This window comes from Accipiter gentilis, chromosome 28, assembly GCF_929443795.1.
Source record: "Accipiter gentilis chromosome 28, bAccGen1.1, whole genome shotgun sequence".
Taxonomy (NCBI): Eukaryota; Metazoa; Chordata; class Aves; order Accipitriformes; family Accipitridae; genus Astur; species Astur gentilis.
In genome coordinates, this window is record NC_064907.1 from 4,447,274 (window position 1) to 4,463,561 (window position 16,288).

Sequence of the window (16,288 nt, forward strand, 5' to 3'; positions counted from 1 at the left end):
GGCAGCATTATGAAACAAGTCCTTTTTTCCCTGAATTCTGAGATTATTGTTTGTGCTGTGCACCAGCGGTTGCATGCCTAAATGAGATGAAACTCCCCTAGGTTCTTCCTTGTCTCAGGTGAATTAACTGTATGCTCCAGCATCTTTGAAGAGGTAGTTTTTAAATAGGAAGTGCAATTAAATGAAAGATGGAAGAATATGAACAGAAAATGTGCACATGTGAAAAGGTTGACTGTAAATGCTGATACTCTCAAAACAGCTTACCTGGGTTTCTTCAAATGCTAACTTGCGTAATTCATCGAAGATGTTTTGAACAAATTGAAGGACAGATTCCTCAATTACTACTTGTACAAATACCATCAAAGTGGTTTTGCGCCTTTTTTTTTTTTTTTTTTTTTTGCGTTGGTGCTAGCATTGAGGCAGAGTTAGCAGGATTCGAGCGCCTTCAGTATCAATTTTTGCAAAAAACCACCTCTGTCTTCTCATCTTCCTTTCTGTCTCATTTCTCTTCTGGCACAAGTGTTAGAAAGAGTTAATATATGGCCAGATTGCTAAGATACCTGGGTTCTCCTTTTCTATTTGAGCACTTAATGGTCTATCTTTCCACGTTAATCCCTATCTGGTTTTTGGTAGTGTTTAAAACTATTTTAAAAACCCTCCTTCAAAATCTAATGTCAGTTAATACTTTTCATCTGCTTAGAGATTGCGGCCGTTGAGTCCAGCAGACATCTGTTACGAAGAAACTTTGTCAACCTTACGATATGCTGAAAGGTACGCTTTCATAAGTTTCCCCTTTCTGGTCTTGGTGCACATTGCGGTCAGGTGCTGGGCAAAATGACAGAGGATACCAGTTCAACGGGACTGACAGCTTGGAAGGAAGAAAGGGTGAATCTGTCCATAGGCAGGGGCGGCACATTAAGAGCTTATTCTTTACCCTTATTAACGAACGGCATATGTTTTTACACCTAAGTTGTGCGACAGAGGTAACTCTATTTCCTCAGAATTCCAGGTCTCCCTCATATGTGTGACTTAATTGAGCTTCTTTCCTCCCCTTCCTCTCCCAGGAACACAGCACCTCTAAAACTAAGCTGAGGTTTGGGGTCCCACAGCCCAACCGTGGTTGAAACGTAGTACGTAGAAGTGAAGCCTGCTGCCAGGCATTTGTCGCCTCTGCTTCCCAATCCCAGAGCCCAGCGACAGTACCACACAGAGCTATTCCTTCCTGCCCAGGAGCAGCTTGCTTTCCCGGCCACTTTCCCAGTCCGTCAGCTCCTTCTGGAGGAGAAGGTTCCCTCTCTGCTCCCCTTTGCTCTCCTCCTGCGCTTCCTGGGCCTCAGGACTGAAAACCGCTCTCTTTGCAGTCCTTTCAGTCAGGCTTTTGCTGGGACGCCAGCACTAATGCCTTCTTATTCCCTCTCCCATAAAAAGAGGTCAGGCACTTACACCCCAGTCCGTTATCCCAAAGCGGATGATGGCTCAGTGACCTTGTAGCCGCAGCAGCCTGGCTGTTCGCAGGTGTCAGGAGCAGAAGGTTTAATGTCTCCAGCAGCAGTTCAGTCCTGCGGAGAGCTGAACTGCTTTCATGTGCCGATATGAACGCAGACCAGCAAACTCCCCACGCCTGAGCCAGCTCCGTGCAGGGGCAGCTGGAGTTGTGCTTTGCCTGCCCCCCTGCTGTACCCACGCTTAGAGTGGGTGAGGTGTGGTTTTGAAGTATCCCATCCCATCTTGCCCCGCATACTAGAGGCAGAGCGGCTATGGCTACATTGCTGCAAGTTAGGGTTAGCTGGAGAAGAGAAGGGCTTTCGTGGGCTGGCAGGGGCAAAACCAAACCAGGCTGTGATTGCTGGTAGCGGTACAAGAGAGGGCATCGGGTGTTTCCACCGAAGGAGCAAAGTGGCTGTGAGACTTTTTCGCTTGTGAAGTTCCAGAGCTACATGGGAAATTTCCGAACAGGGAAAAGAACAAAACAAAACAAACCCCAAAGTCACGTTTGGTTGGAAACGTTGTCGTTTGCTGGGATTGTCTGGGTAACAGCTTCTTTTTTGTCTTTTATGTATTTTCATATTTAAAAGGGCAAAACGGGTGAGGAACAAAGCAGTGGTAAATGCAAGTCCCAGTGAGAAGCTTCTAAGAGAACCAACCGCAGGCTGAAAATAACAAACTGTTGTCCAGACTGGCTGGGCTCGGGAGCACAGGGCGACCAACAGCCGATGGAACACGTACGTATTTCAGCATAAATACAGCTATGAATAGCAAGCAGATTTTGACTTCCCAAAACATTATCAGGAGGCATTTTTGGTAATCTGTAACGCTGAAGAAGTATGGTGGGCATGGAGCTGAGGAGGATTCGCCGGGGTTGGCTCCTGTGCACGCTCTGGGCGCCGTGTTTTGTTGATCACCTTCTGGTTAGAAGAGGACAAGGAAGATGGCAGCTTTCATTTTCAGTTCAGGATGCTGACAGCAGCAACAAACATCTCCGCTGTTCCGCAGCGAGGTGAGTTTGTGTCCCCACGTGCCATACGGTCCCCAGGAGGTTTGGGTTGGAAGGGCTTGCTCTGCAAGAGGCCAGACCGCCTCCCACTGCATGGCTTCCTCGCTGCTGGTCCTCGTCTCTCACGGGGTTTGATATTTTACACGTAGGTACCCTGGTTAAAGCTGTCTTGCTGTTCACAAGAGGTGTGGTTTTTGCTGGCTGAGAACAAATGGCAGATCTGGAGCACGCAGGCGACGTGGGAGTCCCGGCTGGAGGAAGCCCAGAAGGAGTGGGAGCACCAGCACGCTGCAGTGGCTCAGGCGAGTTTCCCAGTAATGGGCATCGTGGCCAGATACCTTAACCTCTGCTCTTCTGCTTCCGATGTTTTCCCCTTCTTGTCATTTTAAGACTCGTTACTCACACGCTTCTCTGCCAGCAATGCCCCGACGAGACCCTCCAGGGGCTTTTCAGCCTGGGTAAACTGGCAATAACGTAGTCCTGGGTTAAGGGTCCACAATATAATAGCAAATCTCGCATGAGTTCAGATAACAGAATATTCTGTCTACTTCTAAGTACCTTACGGTTTCTTGGTTTCATTTTGTAGTTGTGAGAAATCATGACTGAAATAAAAGATGCCAGTGAATGTACCGAGCCATGTCAAAGCAGCTCAGGCTTGGGTCGCTTCAAAGTCCTTGACAGGCAGAACCAGAGGTTTTCACTTTAAAACCAGTCATGAGATGAACACCCTAGAACTTGGGGCAGATGTGTTCTTTGCACTTTCTGAAAGAAAAAACCAAATGCAACAACAAACCAAAACCCCCAAAACCAAACCCCCCAAACCCAACACCCCCTCCCCCCCTTTTAGTTTTGGGCATGTTTCTGAAAGCAACCAAAGTTCACATGACTTAGCCAGAGAGAAGCATCTCAGTAGGAGGCTGTGGCGGTGTGTAAGAGCCAAGGAGTGCATGACGGGCTGCTCTGGGAAAGAAGGGGCCTGGTGGTGACTTGATGAATAAGTCGTTCAAGGCACACCTTCACTGAAAGGCCATACGCTGCTCCCCTCCCAGCTGCTTTTCACGAACCATTTTATTGCTTCAACATGGGTAACTGCCAAACAGAGGAGCTGGGAAATTGGCTCTCTGCATAGAGCGGCGATTGATTGTGGGAAGAGGGCTGGGTTTAATGGGGGGAGAAGGCTTTACAGGAATCCAGCGCGTTTTGTGGGGGTCTCTTTATTTTTGCATGAAGCCTGCATCACGCAGCAAAGTTGCTGACTTAAACAAAAGTGCTTGATTTCTTCTGGCCTCGAGGTCTGGAGCTTCTGCCAATAGAAGGAAGCGTGGAGTCAGTCTTTCAGCTCTAGTAATTGCTTGCTGATGGTGTTTGGTAAAACTAGGGGAAATTCAGGGGCTGCATTCTGTCGGGAATGCTGAACCCCGTGTAGGGTGTACGGCTAAACGTGGTAGTTCAAGTGCCGCCTTAGGCCCATCGGTCTGGGTGATGGCATCAGTCTTGCCTGGCAGCTGTCACAGGTGTTTGGGCACACAGGGCAGTACCCTGTTCTGCTGAGGACAGCTCCTCATCCACTTGCTGCATCAGCTCGTTTTCCTGCATTGATTTGCCTAGGGTTTGCTTTTTGAAGACGGTGAAATGAACTTAATTGGGCTTCTTATTAGTTCTGTGTCTTCTCCCTAGCAAGCTGTTGGATATAGTTTTAGAGAAGTAATGGTGACAAGCCTTTGCTGGTGTGGTATTTTTTCACCTGTGTGGTGGAGAGAATACTTAAATTGGTAGGAGAGAGTCACGAAAAGCCTGGGCCTGTTGCACGTGTTGCCAATGTTTCTGCGGTTCAGCTTGTCAGGTTGCTGTTTGTCCAAGTACGTTTCAGAGCTAGATACTCAGAAGCCGTCTGGATGTGGTGCTGGGCAGGCTGCTCTAGGTGACCCTGCTTGAGCAGGGGCTTGGAACAGATGGCCTCCAGTGATTCTGGAAGGCCTTCTTCTTCCAGAAGAGAACTTCTGGAAGTTCTCTTCCTTGTGATTCTGTGATTCTAGAATTTGTGCTGGGAGGGGCAAGCACCAGGGCGATGGCACACCGGTGTGGTATGCTGGAAACGTCAGCTGCTGTCTCCCTCTCTTAGGAAGGCTGCGCCTGTGTTCTTTACTGAGACACTTGGCACCTATGTCTGTCCAGGTACGCCAAGCAATGTAAAAAGAGCGTAAGTTCAGGAGGGGCTTGAGGAACTTTTGCTAGCTTAGCCACGTTAGACAGGGGCTTCGACTCTTGAATGCAAGTATGGTCGTGTTAGAGAATAACCATAGGAGGTGGCTGGGTAAACTGGCTCCAGTGTCAAACTCTGAGCTGTGTTGGTTTTGTTTGTGTTTTCATTTGAGGGGAAGTCAAATCTATGGTCTTAGCTGTTGGGGGTTGTTGGGATAGAGAGCTGAAATTCTTCCTTCTCCTGGCCTTCTGCTGTAGGTTTGGGCTTGTGGAGCATCCGCACAAACTCTGCAGGAGAATCTGTAGGCTGCACTTGAGTGAAATAAGCCTTGTTGTGGAGTTCCGATACAGACCGTCTCTGTTTCGCTGGTGGCTTTTTAGACTAGAACTTAGGCCTTGGATTAAATGTAGGGTTGTTGCCTAAAGCATCGGGGCGGGGGGGTGTCTCTGCCTAAGTGGGAAAGAAATGACCCTGTGGTACTCACAAAGTCACCTGCTAACTCACTCACTAAATCCTCTTTCGGCAGGAGTAAAATATGGCAAAGCCCAAATTCACTGAACCCGACTACTAAGGTGCAGAAAGTGTCTTTTCCGTCCACTGCTCCTCCAGCACTTGTGAGCTGCCTCCTGCTTTTCTGGGGAAAATGTCATTGAACCAGTTGTTAATTATAATTCAGAAAATTCTGTCATTGTCATCTTTACGCGTTATTCAACAAAGTGGATGCTGTTTTTCTCAAAAGAACTTAGTTTTTCTTCCGTTTCTTCTTCTTTGGCTTCGTCCCACTCTTTGTCCTGTTTCCTTGGAAAATGTGACCTGAATCGTGTCGCACACTGTTGTCCGTTCTCTGATCGCCAGGTAGCACTTCCCTGAAATCGCTTTAGCTTCCACATCTGGCTGAATGAAAGAATGACGCCTGTCAGCTGCAGCCTTTCTCAGTGAGACAGTGAGTCTCTACGCGCACGAGGGAGTTAAAAGTTGACTGGCTGTGTCTCGGGTGGTGTCCTTTCTAAAAGGAAAGGGTTCTGCAGCTCTCCTTGCAAACTGCGTGTGTAGTTTCACACGTGTATGAGCTAGCCTAACGGCTTACTGCCACCAAATGGAGACGGACGAATTCCCTCTCCTTCTTCCCAGCGCGCTGTCCTGCCTCCTTCCTTGTGCCAACTTTCATGCTTGCTCGTTCTCTCTGCCAGCCAGTTTAACTCTCTAAGCTGGTGGAAAACTAGCTCCTCTTCTGGGTTCGTTTCCCGTCTGCTTAGGCAGTTAACCTGGCTCGTAAAGTGCTCTAAAAAGTGCTCAAGTCAGTGCAAGGTAAGCCACAGGAATACAGCAGTAGAACAAAGGAGCAGATGGAGAGATGGGAGGCGGCAGCAAGGCCTCTCTTCCGGCGGCAGTGAAGGCAACGTGTTTTGTGAAGCCGTATCTTCAGCTGCGACTGAGCGTGTTTTTAGCTTTTTCTTCAGTAAGCCTGTAACATTGTTGGCCTTTGATTTTCCTGGACTACCGTCAGTCAGAACTGACATCGCAGAACTCTGACTTGGCTGTATGTGATTCCACTTGAACATGTAATTTCTCTCTTTTTTTTTTTTTTTTTTTTTCCTGGGGATTTTAATCCAGAAGTCTGTCATCAGTCTATGACTTGTGGCATGTTCCTTTCTTTGGAAACAGTTCATGGTGTTTAGAGGTCATAAGTAGCAAGGGTGAAGAAGAACGGTACTTTTGGCAACTTGTGCGCAGACCACTTTGGTGTCGGATACAGCTGGGAGGTTGGATTCTGGCTTCCTCCTGAACATGGAGTAGGCCTGTGGCGTTTTACACTGGTCCGTTTTCTACCAGACAGAAGGAGGAATGTGACTGTAGTTGTTGTTTTCAAAGAGAGCAGAAGTGCAGTTAGCGTTGGATATCTCTCTTAAAGGAGAGGCTTCATGCCTTTAACCTGGTTCTATCTAACTATTTTCCCACTGTGTGGATTTGCCAGTAATCCTTGGTTTAACTTAGCAGAATGATGCAAGTCAAACATCCTAATAGCCAGGTCACTGTATATACAGTTCAGGCTTTATTATGGAGTTTATCTTCCTAGTTCCATATTGCCAAGCCAGATGCCTAGGAACAAAATGTTTCAAATGCCCATTGGCATACTGGAGGAAACCTGGGCATGCCTGATGGTGTAGCGTTTTCACGTGCTTTTCTACGCCGTTAATAACTGCAGTGGAATTAAATTTAAAGTTCCATGAACGGTCCGGGCATTGGAGTGCTACATATTTGGTGGTTCTTAGCGGTGGTATGGGCCTGATAAGCACATTTGATGTGTACTGTAGGCAGGAGTACACTGTGTCAAGGTGCGAGCTTTCCACCAGAGAAGAATTCTTTCTGATTTGGTGGGGAGTTTGGGGTGGCGAGTAGTTTGTTTTTACGCTCAACTCTCCCCAGTAGAGTATCTTAAAATTTGATGTGCAATTTGGCCACGCAAGGTTCTGTGCTCTTGGCCTGTCCAGGTAGGCAGTGGCAAAGGCAGGGTGACGCAGGGTGACTCTTGTTCTTCCTCTTCTGAAATTTCTTCCCGTGATAATCTTCTCTGGTCATTCCTCCTTTCTTATTCAGCATCACGGTATTGCTGAAGGCACCTATCAAAACAGTTGGATGTTGAAGGCCTTTGAGAGATGCTATTCACCACCCCAATAGATCTGTATTTGTATTTGGTATTATGGGTTACTCATAAAACATATTGATTAAATCATTACAATTAAACTGAGCCAGAAGGCTGGTCAAACTGTGGGGCTTTTTACTCTCTGGAGCCCCTGGATGCAGTGCAAAAGTTCATCGCGCTGTCACTGTGGAAGGATGGCAAGTACCAAAAAGCAAACGCGAGAAAAGTGCTGCAAATGAGTTGTCCCACTTGGAACTTGACCTGTGCTAGTTGTGAATGCTGGCAGGGCGGTCAGGCTGGCTGGCTGCAGCAGCACCCTGCGATACTGGCTTTGCCATCGGCAACCTTTTTTTCCGAGGGTTGACTTGCGCTTAGTGCGGGACCCTGGCTCACACTGCCTGTGTTTCACGCGCTCGTTGTTTTCATGCTGGCAGAAGATACTGGAACGTGTTCTCAGGTAGAGTGCTTGTGGCCTGAAATATAGTAGATTCCAGTGCCCAGGCTTTAGAGCATAACCTTTCTCCACAGAAGTACAATTTGTGTAAATGGTATTATTTATAAGCGTTTCCCTTGAATAACTTTGTGTTGCTCCCAGAGTCTGGTCTTCAGAACTAGCTGTAACCTCCTATGCCGTAAGGAAAATAGGTTATTAGTGCACGCTGCAAGGAGCAACCATAAAACTTTGTTTGCGGGAGAACGTGTGTGCTACAGTTAATGCAGTGGGCTTTGTGTGCCCATTGAAGTGGCTGGCTGTACTGGTTTGTGGCATAGGGTAAGGGTTCTGTTTGATGCCCGAATTGGTCGGCACGTGTAACGCCCAGGAACAGCGAGCTACGTAGAATATCTTCCTTCTGAGACTCCATGGAGAAAGCAGTGCTATTTGAAGAGATGCTTGAACCTGTCTTGTCTTCCGGAGGCTTTTTCGATAACCCACAGAACTTGCAAGACGTAGTGAGCTAAAGTAGTTTGTATTTCCACGTGTGTGGCATATCTCTTCTTTAGCCTCCTATTCAATCTTGTAAGTCACCTGAGCTTTTAAGTGTGTGTGTCCCCCCCAAATCTGTCTTGACATGGTGAAATGTGAACTGTCTGTGGAGCACCGATAGAGGTGTGGAAACTGAAAGGCCTCGAAGTTTTTGTAAAATACTGCAGAGATGTGATAAGGACTGGCAATAGGAAGGAAAGGACTGGAATAAGGAATATGGGGATTTAAGTGTAGAAAAGAATCCGTGTTTTAAGGTGCTGTGTTATGTTCAGGTGATAAGTGTACGGAAAACTACTTTCCAGCTGATGAGCTATGAAAGTCTGTATTGCTTGTGATGTGGAAACATCAACAGTACATTATCTGGAAGAGTTTGAGAGTGAAAGTAGTTAAGGACTTAGTATTCCTTAAAGTTCAAAATAAACACACAAGAAGTGAACAAGACACAAATGATGCCTGAAATCTACTAGAAGACAATTGGCAATAAATAATGAAGTACAAAATCAAGAGCAAGGACAAATGGAAACTCATACCTCTTACTGCAGCGCTAATTGAAATACGCTTTTTCTCGGACCGCATCTTACTACAGACTTACATGTCTGAGTAGACTTGAACTCGGTGTATTGTTTTTTTTCCTGTTATTGACCTTATCAATACCCCTGTGTCACTTTTTGTTGGTGATCTCATAGGCATTAGAAAAGTAAAAGCATTGTCCTTTTGCTCTGCTGTGAGATCAAAAACTGTCCTGAGTGCCATTTTTTGAAGGAAAAGAGCTACAGGAGCTGTATAGGGATTATTTGCGGCATACTGATGAAACTTCTGTCAATCTCAGAAAGCAAATCTCAGTTATGGCTGACATGAGTCTATTTTTGCATTTTTTTCTTTATTTACAGTGAAGAATGCAACACCTATCTGCTCAGGTAACGAGCAGTCTGCTGCAATTTCCAGAGGTGACTACTCAGGCACTTGGGGAAGATGAGATAACCCTAGGTTCTGTGCTGCGCGGGAAGTTTTCTGGAGGTGAGCATTCTGCTTTAAATTTGGTCTCGGTCTGAAGTTCTTGTTGTCTGGAGGTTACCTGAAGCACAGGGTCACAGTATCGACTGTGTCAGGCTGGTGCTGTTAAGATGCATCAGGTTTCGAGAGAACAGCAAGGAAGGAAGTTTTAACTATTAAAAATGCTAATGTTAAAACTTTACAACTAGTAGAGTTAAACTTTGAAATTACAGCAACCTTCACCAGTCTTGTGCTATTCAAATAATTTACTTAAGCATGCTGAGTCAGCAGGCCTTCCTCAATGTCGTGGTCACTCAATTTTTAATTAAATAAAAGGCAGTTTTCAAAAAAGTAATAGTGTTGTTTTGGGCCCTATTTATTTGTACCAGCTCAAGCTCTATGACCATCGTAACACCACATGCTGAACTAGTTCTTCTACAACGTTACAGAGGCACCCCCCCGTTACAGAGGCTTTGTCTTTTCCTAGTGTGAATACAAACAGCAAAGGAAGAGGATAACACTGTTAAGCGCTGCAGCCATATTTCCAACGTATTTAACAGGGTGCAGATGAGTACCCAGGGAGAGCTGCTGAAAGTGGCTAAGCAGATTAGGTAGTTGACTTTCTAGGCGATCCGCAAGTAGAGCTAGCTGGGTACCTGTCTGGTTGTCTAGGCTTCTGTTAGACCAGGTGGAATCCATCTACCTGACTGAAAGTGCAGTAGTTGAGTTAATACTTCCTCCGAGTTTGTTCAGTGAAAGAAAATGTGTTAAATTCTTTCTGCCATCAGCCCGTGTAAAAGATTAGATTTACTCATGCAGTGCCCATTTTACAATAATTTCTTGCTGCCATCCAAATCCCTGCCCCAAGTAGGCGTGTGTCAAGTAAAATTAATAAACTAGAAATGAATTGGTTTAGATTTGTTAACTTTGAAGTATGCTTTAAGACTCATATTCCCGTATGTATTTAGACGATTTCTAGCCAAAACAAGCCGAATATGGGATGAAGACTCTAGATCAATATGTTGTCATCTTCATCCCAAACAGTCAAAATCCTTCAGTGCGGGAATGACAAGTAGAAGTGCAAAATAATGAGGTTGTTAACATTAAGAGGTAGTGCTGGCGGATCTCCATGGGTGATTTTAAATAATTGACCACAACTAGGGAAGTCGGTCTTCCCTTTGGGGTACTTTAATTGAAGGAAAGGGGCAGTGGCTGCAATTTTTCCGTTGTTTGCAATCTTGTGTTGGAAATTTGCTTTAGTTAGCTTTCTTTTCTCTTACAGGGAGAAGTGGCTTGGCATGGTTGGCGTGTGGTCCTCAACTGGAGGTAGTGAACTATGTGACGGGAGAGCGGCGCTCTGCTTACCATTTCCGTGGAGTAAAGAAAAAGCCTCCCACCATTCGTGTGGTGAAGGATTTTTCCTGGCAGAAGAGAACGGGACTGCTGGTTGGGTTGGAAGAAGCAGAGGGAAGTGTTCTCTGTCTGTACGACCTTGGAATATCGAGAGTGGTTAAAGCAGTTGTTCTCCCAGGAAGGGTACGTACTCTTTAATCGGAGGAACGCTTTTGCGTTGTCAGGTGCTGCGTAATCCTGTTTCAGGAGAAGCTTTGGAGCGTCTCTTTGCAGGCGGTATTTCTTCTATCTTGCATTAGTGCAGACTGTCACTTGAGAGTATCCAGTCGAGAGAGCCTTGGTGCGAACTCTTGGGCTTAACGGTACCATTATCTTTTGAGCTTACTGATGGTAAAACAAGTTTTCTGGGTTTATGGTAGAGCACATAGTTACCTAATTCTCCACTGCCACAAAAAGGCATTGAGAACTATCTTTTTTTGGCCAGAGTGAAAAAGAAAAAAACCAAAACCCCCTGTTCCCAGTGTCTGTAACATACATTTCCTAAATGCTTGATTTCTATATATGATAGAAATAGTGTCTTTAAAATATCTGAAACTTCCATAGTTGTGCTGTAAATGACTTAGACACATTCCCCAGAATCTCGGACTAGCAAGCAGGTGGCTTTAGAGCAGAACAGATTTTTATGTTGACTTAGGATAGGAAAGAAGAGCCGTTAGGGAGTTACTGATGGACTGTCGAAAGATTGACTTTCAGCTTGCCGTCCTTGAATCTCTGCTTATTGAATATTGTGTTTGTGTAGATGGGAGAGGCTGGTGGAATGTTACTCCTTTTTTTCTGTCTTCTATAACCCAGGAAGTCCAATGATGTAATGTCCCCTAGTCTCATTATCTGAATGTAAACAAGGATCAGTGCAAGTTAATAGAACATCAAGATTCACTATATTGTTTTTTTCTTGATATAACTGGAAACAATGCTTTGGTTTTAAGTCTTATGGTCCTCTGTAGTTACTTTCTTGTTTCTGATGTGCTAATTCTGGCTTCACTTTTGAATGATTTCTGTTTAGCTTGTCAAAGAGCTTAAATGCTAGCTTGCAGTTTTCCTGTAGGTAACTGCTATAGAACCCATAACTAATCACGGAGGACCCAGCGTGAGCACTCGGCACCTACATCAGAGTCTGCGATGGTTCTTTGGAGTGGCAGCAGTGGCTACAGATGTTGGTCATCTACTTCTGGTGGACCTTTGTTTGGATTTCTCTTGCAATCAGAATGAAACACAAGCCTCGGGTAAGCCTGCAGTTTTTAAACTTGAATTTGAGAGTGAGAAAACTTGTGTATAAACAATATGCATCCCACTTGGAAGACACTAGTGTGCAGGCATTTCTGACTGCTGATTACAGGTGGCGGTTTGACTTGGTGTAGTCCTGACCTGCTTAAAAACGGGAGTGACTTAATACTCCTTCTAATGTGATAAATGCCCCCCTGCCACCAAGATCCGTATGTCACTATGATGCTTGCCGGTGAGGTGTAGGAATTTTACCACGTTTTGTCAATGCAGCTGCCTGAGAGGAAGTGGTGTCAGAGGCGCCCTATTTCTTGGGAATGTTCTTCTGCTTCTGTGAATTGACTTGGGGCAAATTTTAGGCTTGCTTGTTAAAATGAATCCGACTTGTCAAAAATCGTGCCTTTGGATGACGGGATTCTCTAATTTGCATATTCGGATTGCATGCGCTGTTTTGGCTATTACAAGAGTGGCTTCAGGAGTTGGTGTCGCTTCAGACAGCTTCATCATGAGGCCCAAACGCGTGATTATTATAGAGTCCAGGAAGAATTTGTCTACGAAGGTTACGCTTTTACCTGGTTTTATAATACGATTGAGAATACCTGTCCGATCAGAGAGTTCCTCTGTTCTTTGGAAACATGCAAAAGAAAGCGTTGCATAAATGGGTATTTTGCCCGGGGCGGTAGAATTGGATGAGATGTGTTGTCACATCAGTGTTCAAAATGCAGCCTAAATGGCCTAACACATTAATTCATGGCGTGGTTTTGTGTGTGTAGGTCTAGAAGTTGCCACTAGAATTCCTGCTGAAGTTCCACAAAGAAGAGAAGCTGTGACCAGAGAAGGGAGACATCTCTGCTTTCAACTACAAAATCCTTCAGGAACAGCAATATCAACCCTGTACTACATAAGCAGAAGCAATCAGCTCGTTGTGGGTTTTTCAGATGGCTGCCTGTCACTGTGGAATATGAAAACTTTGAAGAGGGAGTAAGTAGGCCTTTACACCTGGCCATGCCTGGAGGTGCAGGGGTCTCAATTGTTTGCTTACGGAAGCATGTTCACGAAAGAGAACATTTTAGGGACTGAAATTTTGGGTATAATCTTGGAATGTTTAGAAATCCTCTTCTGAAATGACTATGAAAAGTCAAACATGGATTAAATGGACCGCCTTCTCCCCAGTGGACTAGGATTGTTTTCCTTCTTGTGCCTGTGGCTCGAGGGATTGTGGAAAGCATGCTTCTTTGGGTTACGTCAAGCAGTTTAGGATGCGGTAGAGCTCGTTTTTCTAAGACGCTTTGTCCGATCAGTAGTGTTCAGGGAAGCCAGGAAATGTGTGTATTTTGATGAACCAGATTTTCGGAATGATTTTGCAGAACCAGTTACTGCAATTAGGGCATACATTGTGAAGCTTAAGTATGTTAATAATGTGGGTTTGGTGGTAATATTCTTTAAAGTGTCCAGGATGAAACTAGTGAGACACGAAATATCAATAGCTGATCTGTGCCTGACAAGATATTCTTTCCTACATGTCAGCCTTGTCCAAACTAGGAGGCAACGTTGTGTGTGAATGAAAATTTGCTTGGAACACTTGGAGATGAGGATAAGGGGCATGTAAATCTATAAGCAATAGAAAAATTAAGAGACGATTTTATATCTGCCAAAGAGCAATCGCACGTGAAATATGTGACCAAATTCAGATAGGGATTGGCTTAAGCAAATGTGCAGTGACTCACCAGAAACTGTTGGATGCATAAATAGACAGTGGAGGACGAATTGGGTGCCAAGAATAGATTGTGAAGATACACGTAAGGTTCAGAAGTCTGGAGGAAAAATGCTTTACGTAGCATCCGAGTGAAGAAATGAGAAAGTACTTGTGTTTGGCACTGTCCTAGATTTGTTCAGAAGATAGGCTGCATTTTAAGTTCAATATTGAAGTCGGCTGGAACAGGAGGAACAATCTTTTGCCTGGCAGCTGAAGTAATCATTTATGTTCTTCCTCCCTAGGCAGAGGAGGATATAAACCCAGGTTATTGCACTTGATGGACAGTAATTTCCTCAGCTCTTGACTGTTGCATAAAAAGCAGTCGCTTCCCTGACTCACTTGTCTGAGATGGAAGTGTGACCTTCTGTACTTTGAGGATAAGCATGGAAGGATAAGCTCTTTTCTCAGAAGATGCTTCTACCCTTCCACAAACAGTTAGGGCCCATCGTAGGCTCACAGGGGTTTTATTTCCTACCTTTTCCCCTTTTCCTTTTTCTTTTTTTCATTTTTTTTCTTTCTTCTCCCCCCCCCCCCCCCCCCCAAACACGTAGGCACCACTCTCAGCTTGAAGGAGGAAGGATTCCTGTCTATGCTGTTACTTTTCAGGAGCCTGAGAATGATCCTCGCCATTGTTGCTACTTGTGGGCTGTTCAGTCTACACAAGAAAGGTGAATAAAAAGTTACGATAAGCCACGGAATGCATTTAAATTTTTTTGTATCTTTGTTCACATACAGTTGATACATGTATATTTGTTTTGTTTATGTAGCTGTGCAGGAGATTCTCTCAGGTATGGAAGGTGTTAAGCTTACAATGCAATTTTTACAGGATTTAACAGATGTGAAGAGGGACCTACTAGTGCCTACCTTCTGAAAGAAGGCAGAGCAACAGTGGCTATATTTTTGTGCTTGCATTCTGAAACGATTTCCTTTGTTTCTTGAGGACTGCTTCACGATTTGTTTGGTACTCGCACCATGGGATTAAAATACCATTACAAGTAGTTGGGGCTGCAGATCCCGAGTGCTAAACGTGCCAATGTGACAGCCGGCTGCCCCTAAAGGAGGGAGGTGACAGTATTGCGGATTACCTTGTGCCAACTTGCGCGGTCTTTGGAGCCTTTGTGAGCCAGGTCAGCTCACCTGGCAGAGACCGATCACTGTTCAGCAGCAAAGTCAATGGTTTCCTGCTGGGCTAATGACCCAAATCCGTATGTGGAAGGGTGCAGTGTGTGTATGCAAGAGAGGGGCTGGAACTTTGGTGGGAAGGGAAGGGAAGGGAAGGGAAGGGAAGGGAAGGGAAGGGAAGGGAAGGGAAGGGAAGGGGAGAAAGATCTCTCTCTTTCAGCATCAGCAAGCTATTTAATCAGCTCAGGTATTCACAGAGTGGCAGTCTTCTTAAGTTTGACTTTAAAGCAGCAATTTGTAGTCCATACAACACATTAAAGCTTTCAGATTGTATGGTTAGCATTCGCCCCTGAAGCTGTTAGTGTCCAAATGTCCTCCTTGGTGTTATAGCGGCTACACATGACCAGTTATCTGATGGTTTGGGAAGTGGTGTTTTTCTTTTCAGCAAGAAAACACCAGTCTAGATCTAATAAAATGATAACAAGGCCTCTGAAGCAGCTTTGTAATCAAATGTCATAATTTCTACCTTTTTCAGTGAAGGTGACGTTGTGAGTTTACGTCTGTTGCAGTTAGCATTTGGTGACAGAAAACGCTTGGCCCCAGGACAAGTCATGTATGAGGTAAGGCGTGCATGTATGTGAAAAGATGAAAATAGTGATTTTGTCTATGTGAGTATCAGTTAAGTTGTCAGGGGTGATTTTTACCATCAAAATTCAGCGGTGACTGAAAACCCAATCTTTTGCTGAGTCTTCTTGGGCATGTTTTATACTGCTGCATCTCTTGTAGTGCTCTAAGCACTTTGGCAGGTCGACTGGAGAAAGATGCTTTAATCGTTCTCCAGTTTCACTTTTGAACTTCTGCTTTGCTTTATCCTCTTGTAAAAGTTATTTGTAGCTACAGTCTTAGCAGTGGCAAAGACAACACCTTGTCCTGTGTGCTGCTTTGGAAGAAAACCCAGACGTCGATAGCCATTCCTCACGTGGCTACTTTGTTCTGTCTCAAGGCTTTAATGTTAAAATGGGGGACCTTTTACTATTTGGCAATGCTTTGTCTCGGTCATCTTATTTTCCTGAATAAGGTGTGACGAGTGTCAGATTTCACCTCAGAGGGTTGAAATGTTTCAGCAGCTTTGAAAAATGGGTCTACTAAAAACTCCAGTTTTAAAAAAAGCACACAAAGTGATTAAATTATGTGGTTTGCGTTTGTGACCTGAGAAGGCTGTGGTGTCGTTAGTGTAAGACTTTTAACCCTCTACAGACGGTGCAACCAGTAATACATTCACAGGCTTCTAAGAGGTGTCAGGCACCAGTTTCTGGCTTTGAGATATTTTACTCCCCTGCTGTTCCTGCGTTCCTGTGATGAGCGTTGTGCAAGGTTGAAACAGGAACCAATCTCACAAGGTAGTTGAAGAGAGAACTAAACAGCTGGACCTCTGGGGGGAAAAGTCAGGTTCTTCA

At 45.0% G+C, this 16,288-nt stretch overlaps 1 protein-coding gene across 1 annotated transcript in view; it reads left to right on the forward strand.

Moving 5' to 3' along the window:
- The first annotated feature begins 9,222 nt into the window (after positions 1 to 9,222).
- Positions 9,223 to 16,288, forward strand: part of LOC126051511 (protein ELYS-like) — a 45,008-nt gene continuing 37,942 nt past the window's right edge. Inside the window, exons 1-6 of the mRNA XM_049830826.1 lie at positions 9,223 to 9,343; positions 10,602 to 10,855; positions 11,778 to 11,955; positions 12,727 to 12,934; positions 14,261 to 14,377; positions 15,367 to 15,451. Coding sequence (XP_049686783.1) covers positions 9,223 to 9,343; positions 10,602 to 10,855; positions 11,778 to 11,955; positions 12,727 to 12,934; positions 14,261 to 14,377; positions 15,367 to 15,451 — 963 coding nt within the window. The remainder of the gene's footprint in view (positions 9,344 to 10,601; positions 10,856 to 11,777; positions 11,956 to 12,726; positions 12,935 to 14,260; positions 14,378 to 15,366; positions 15,452 to 16,288) is intronic.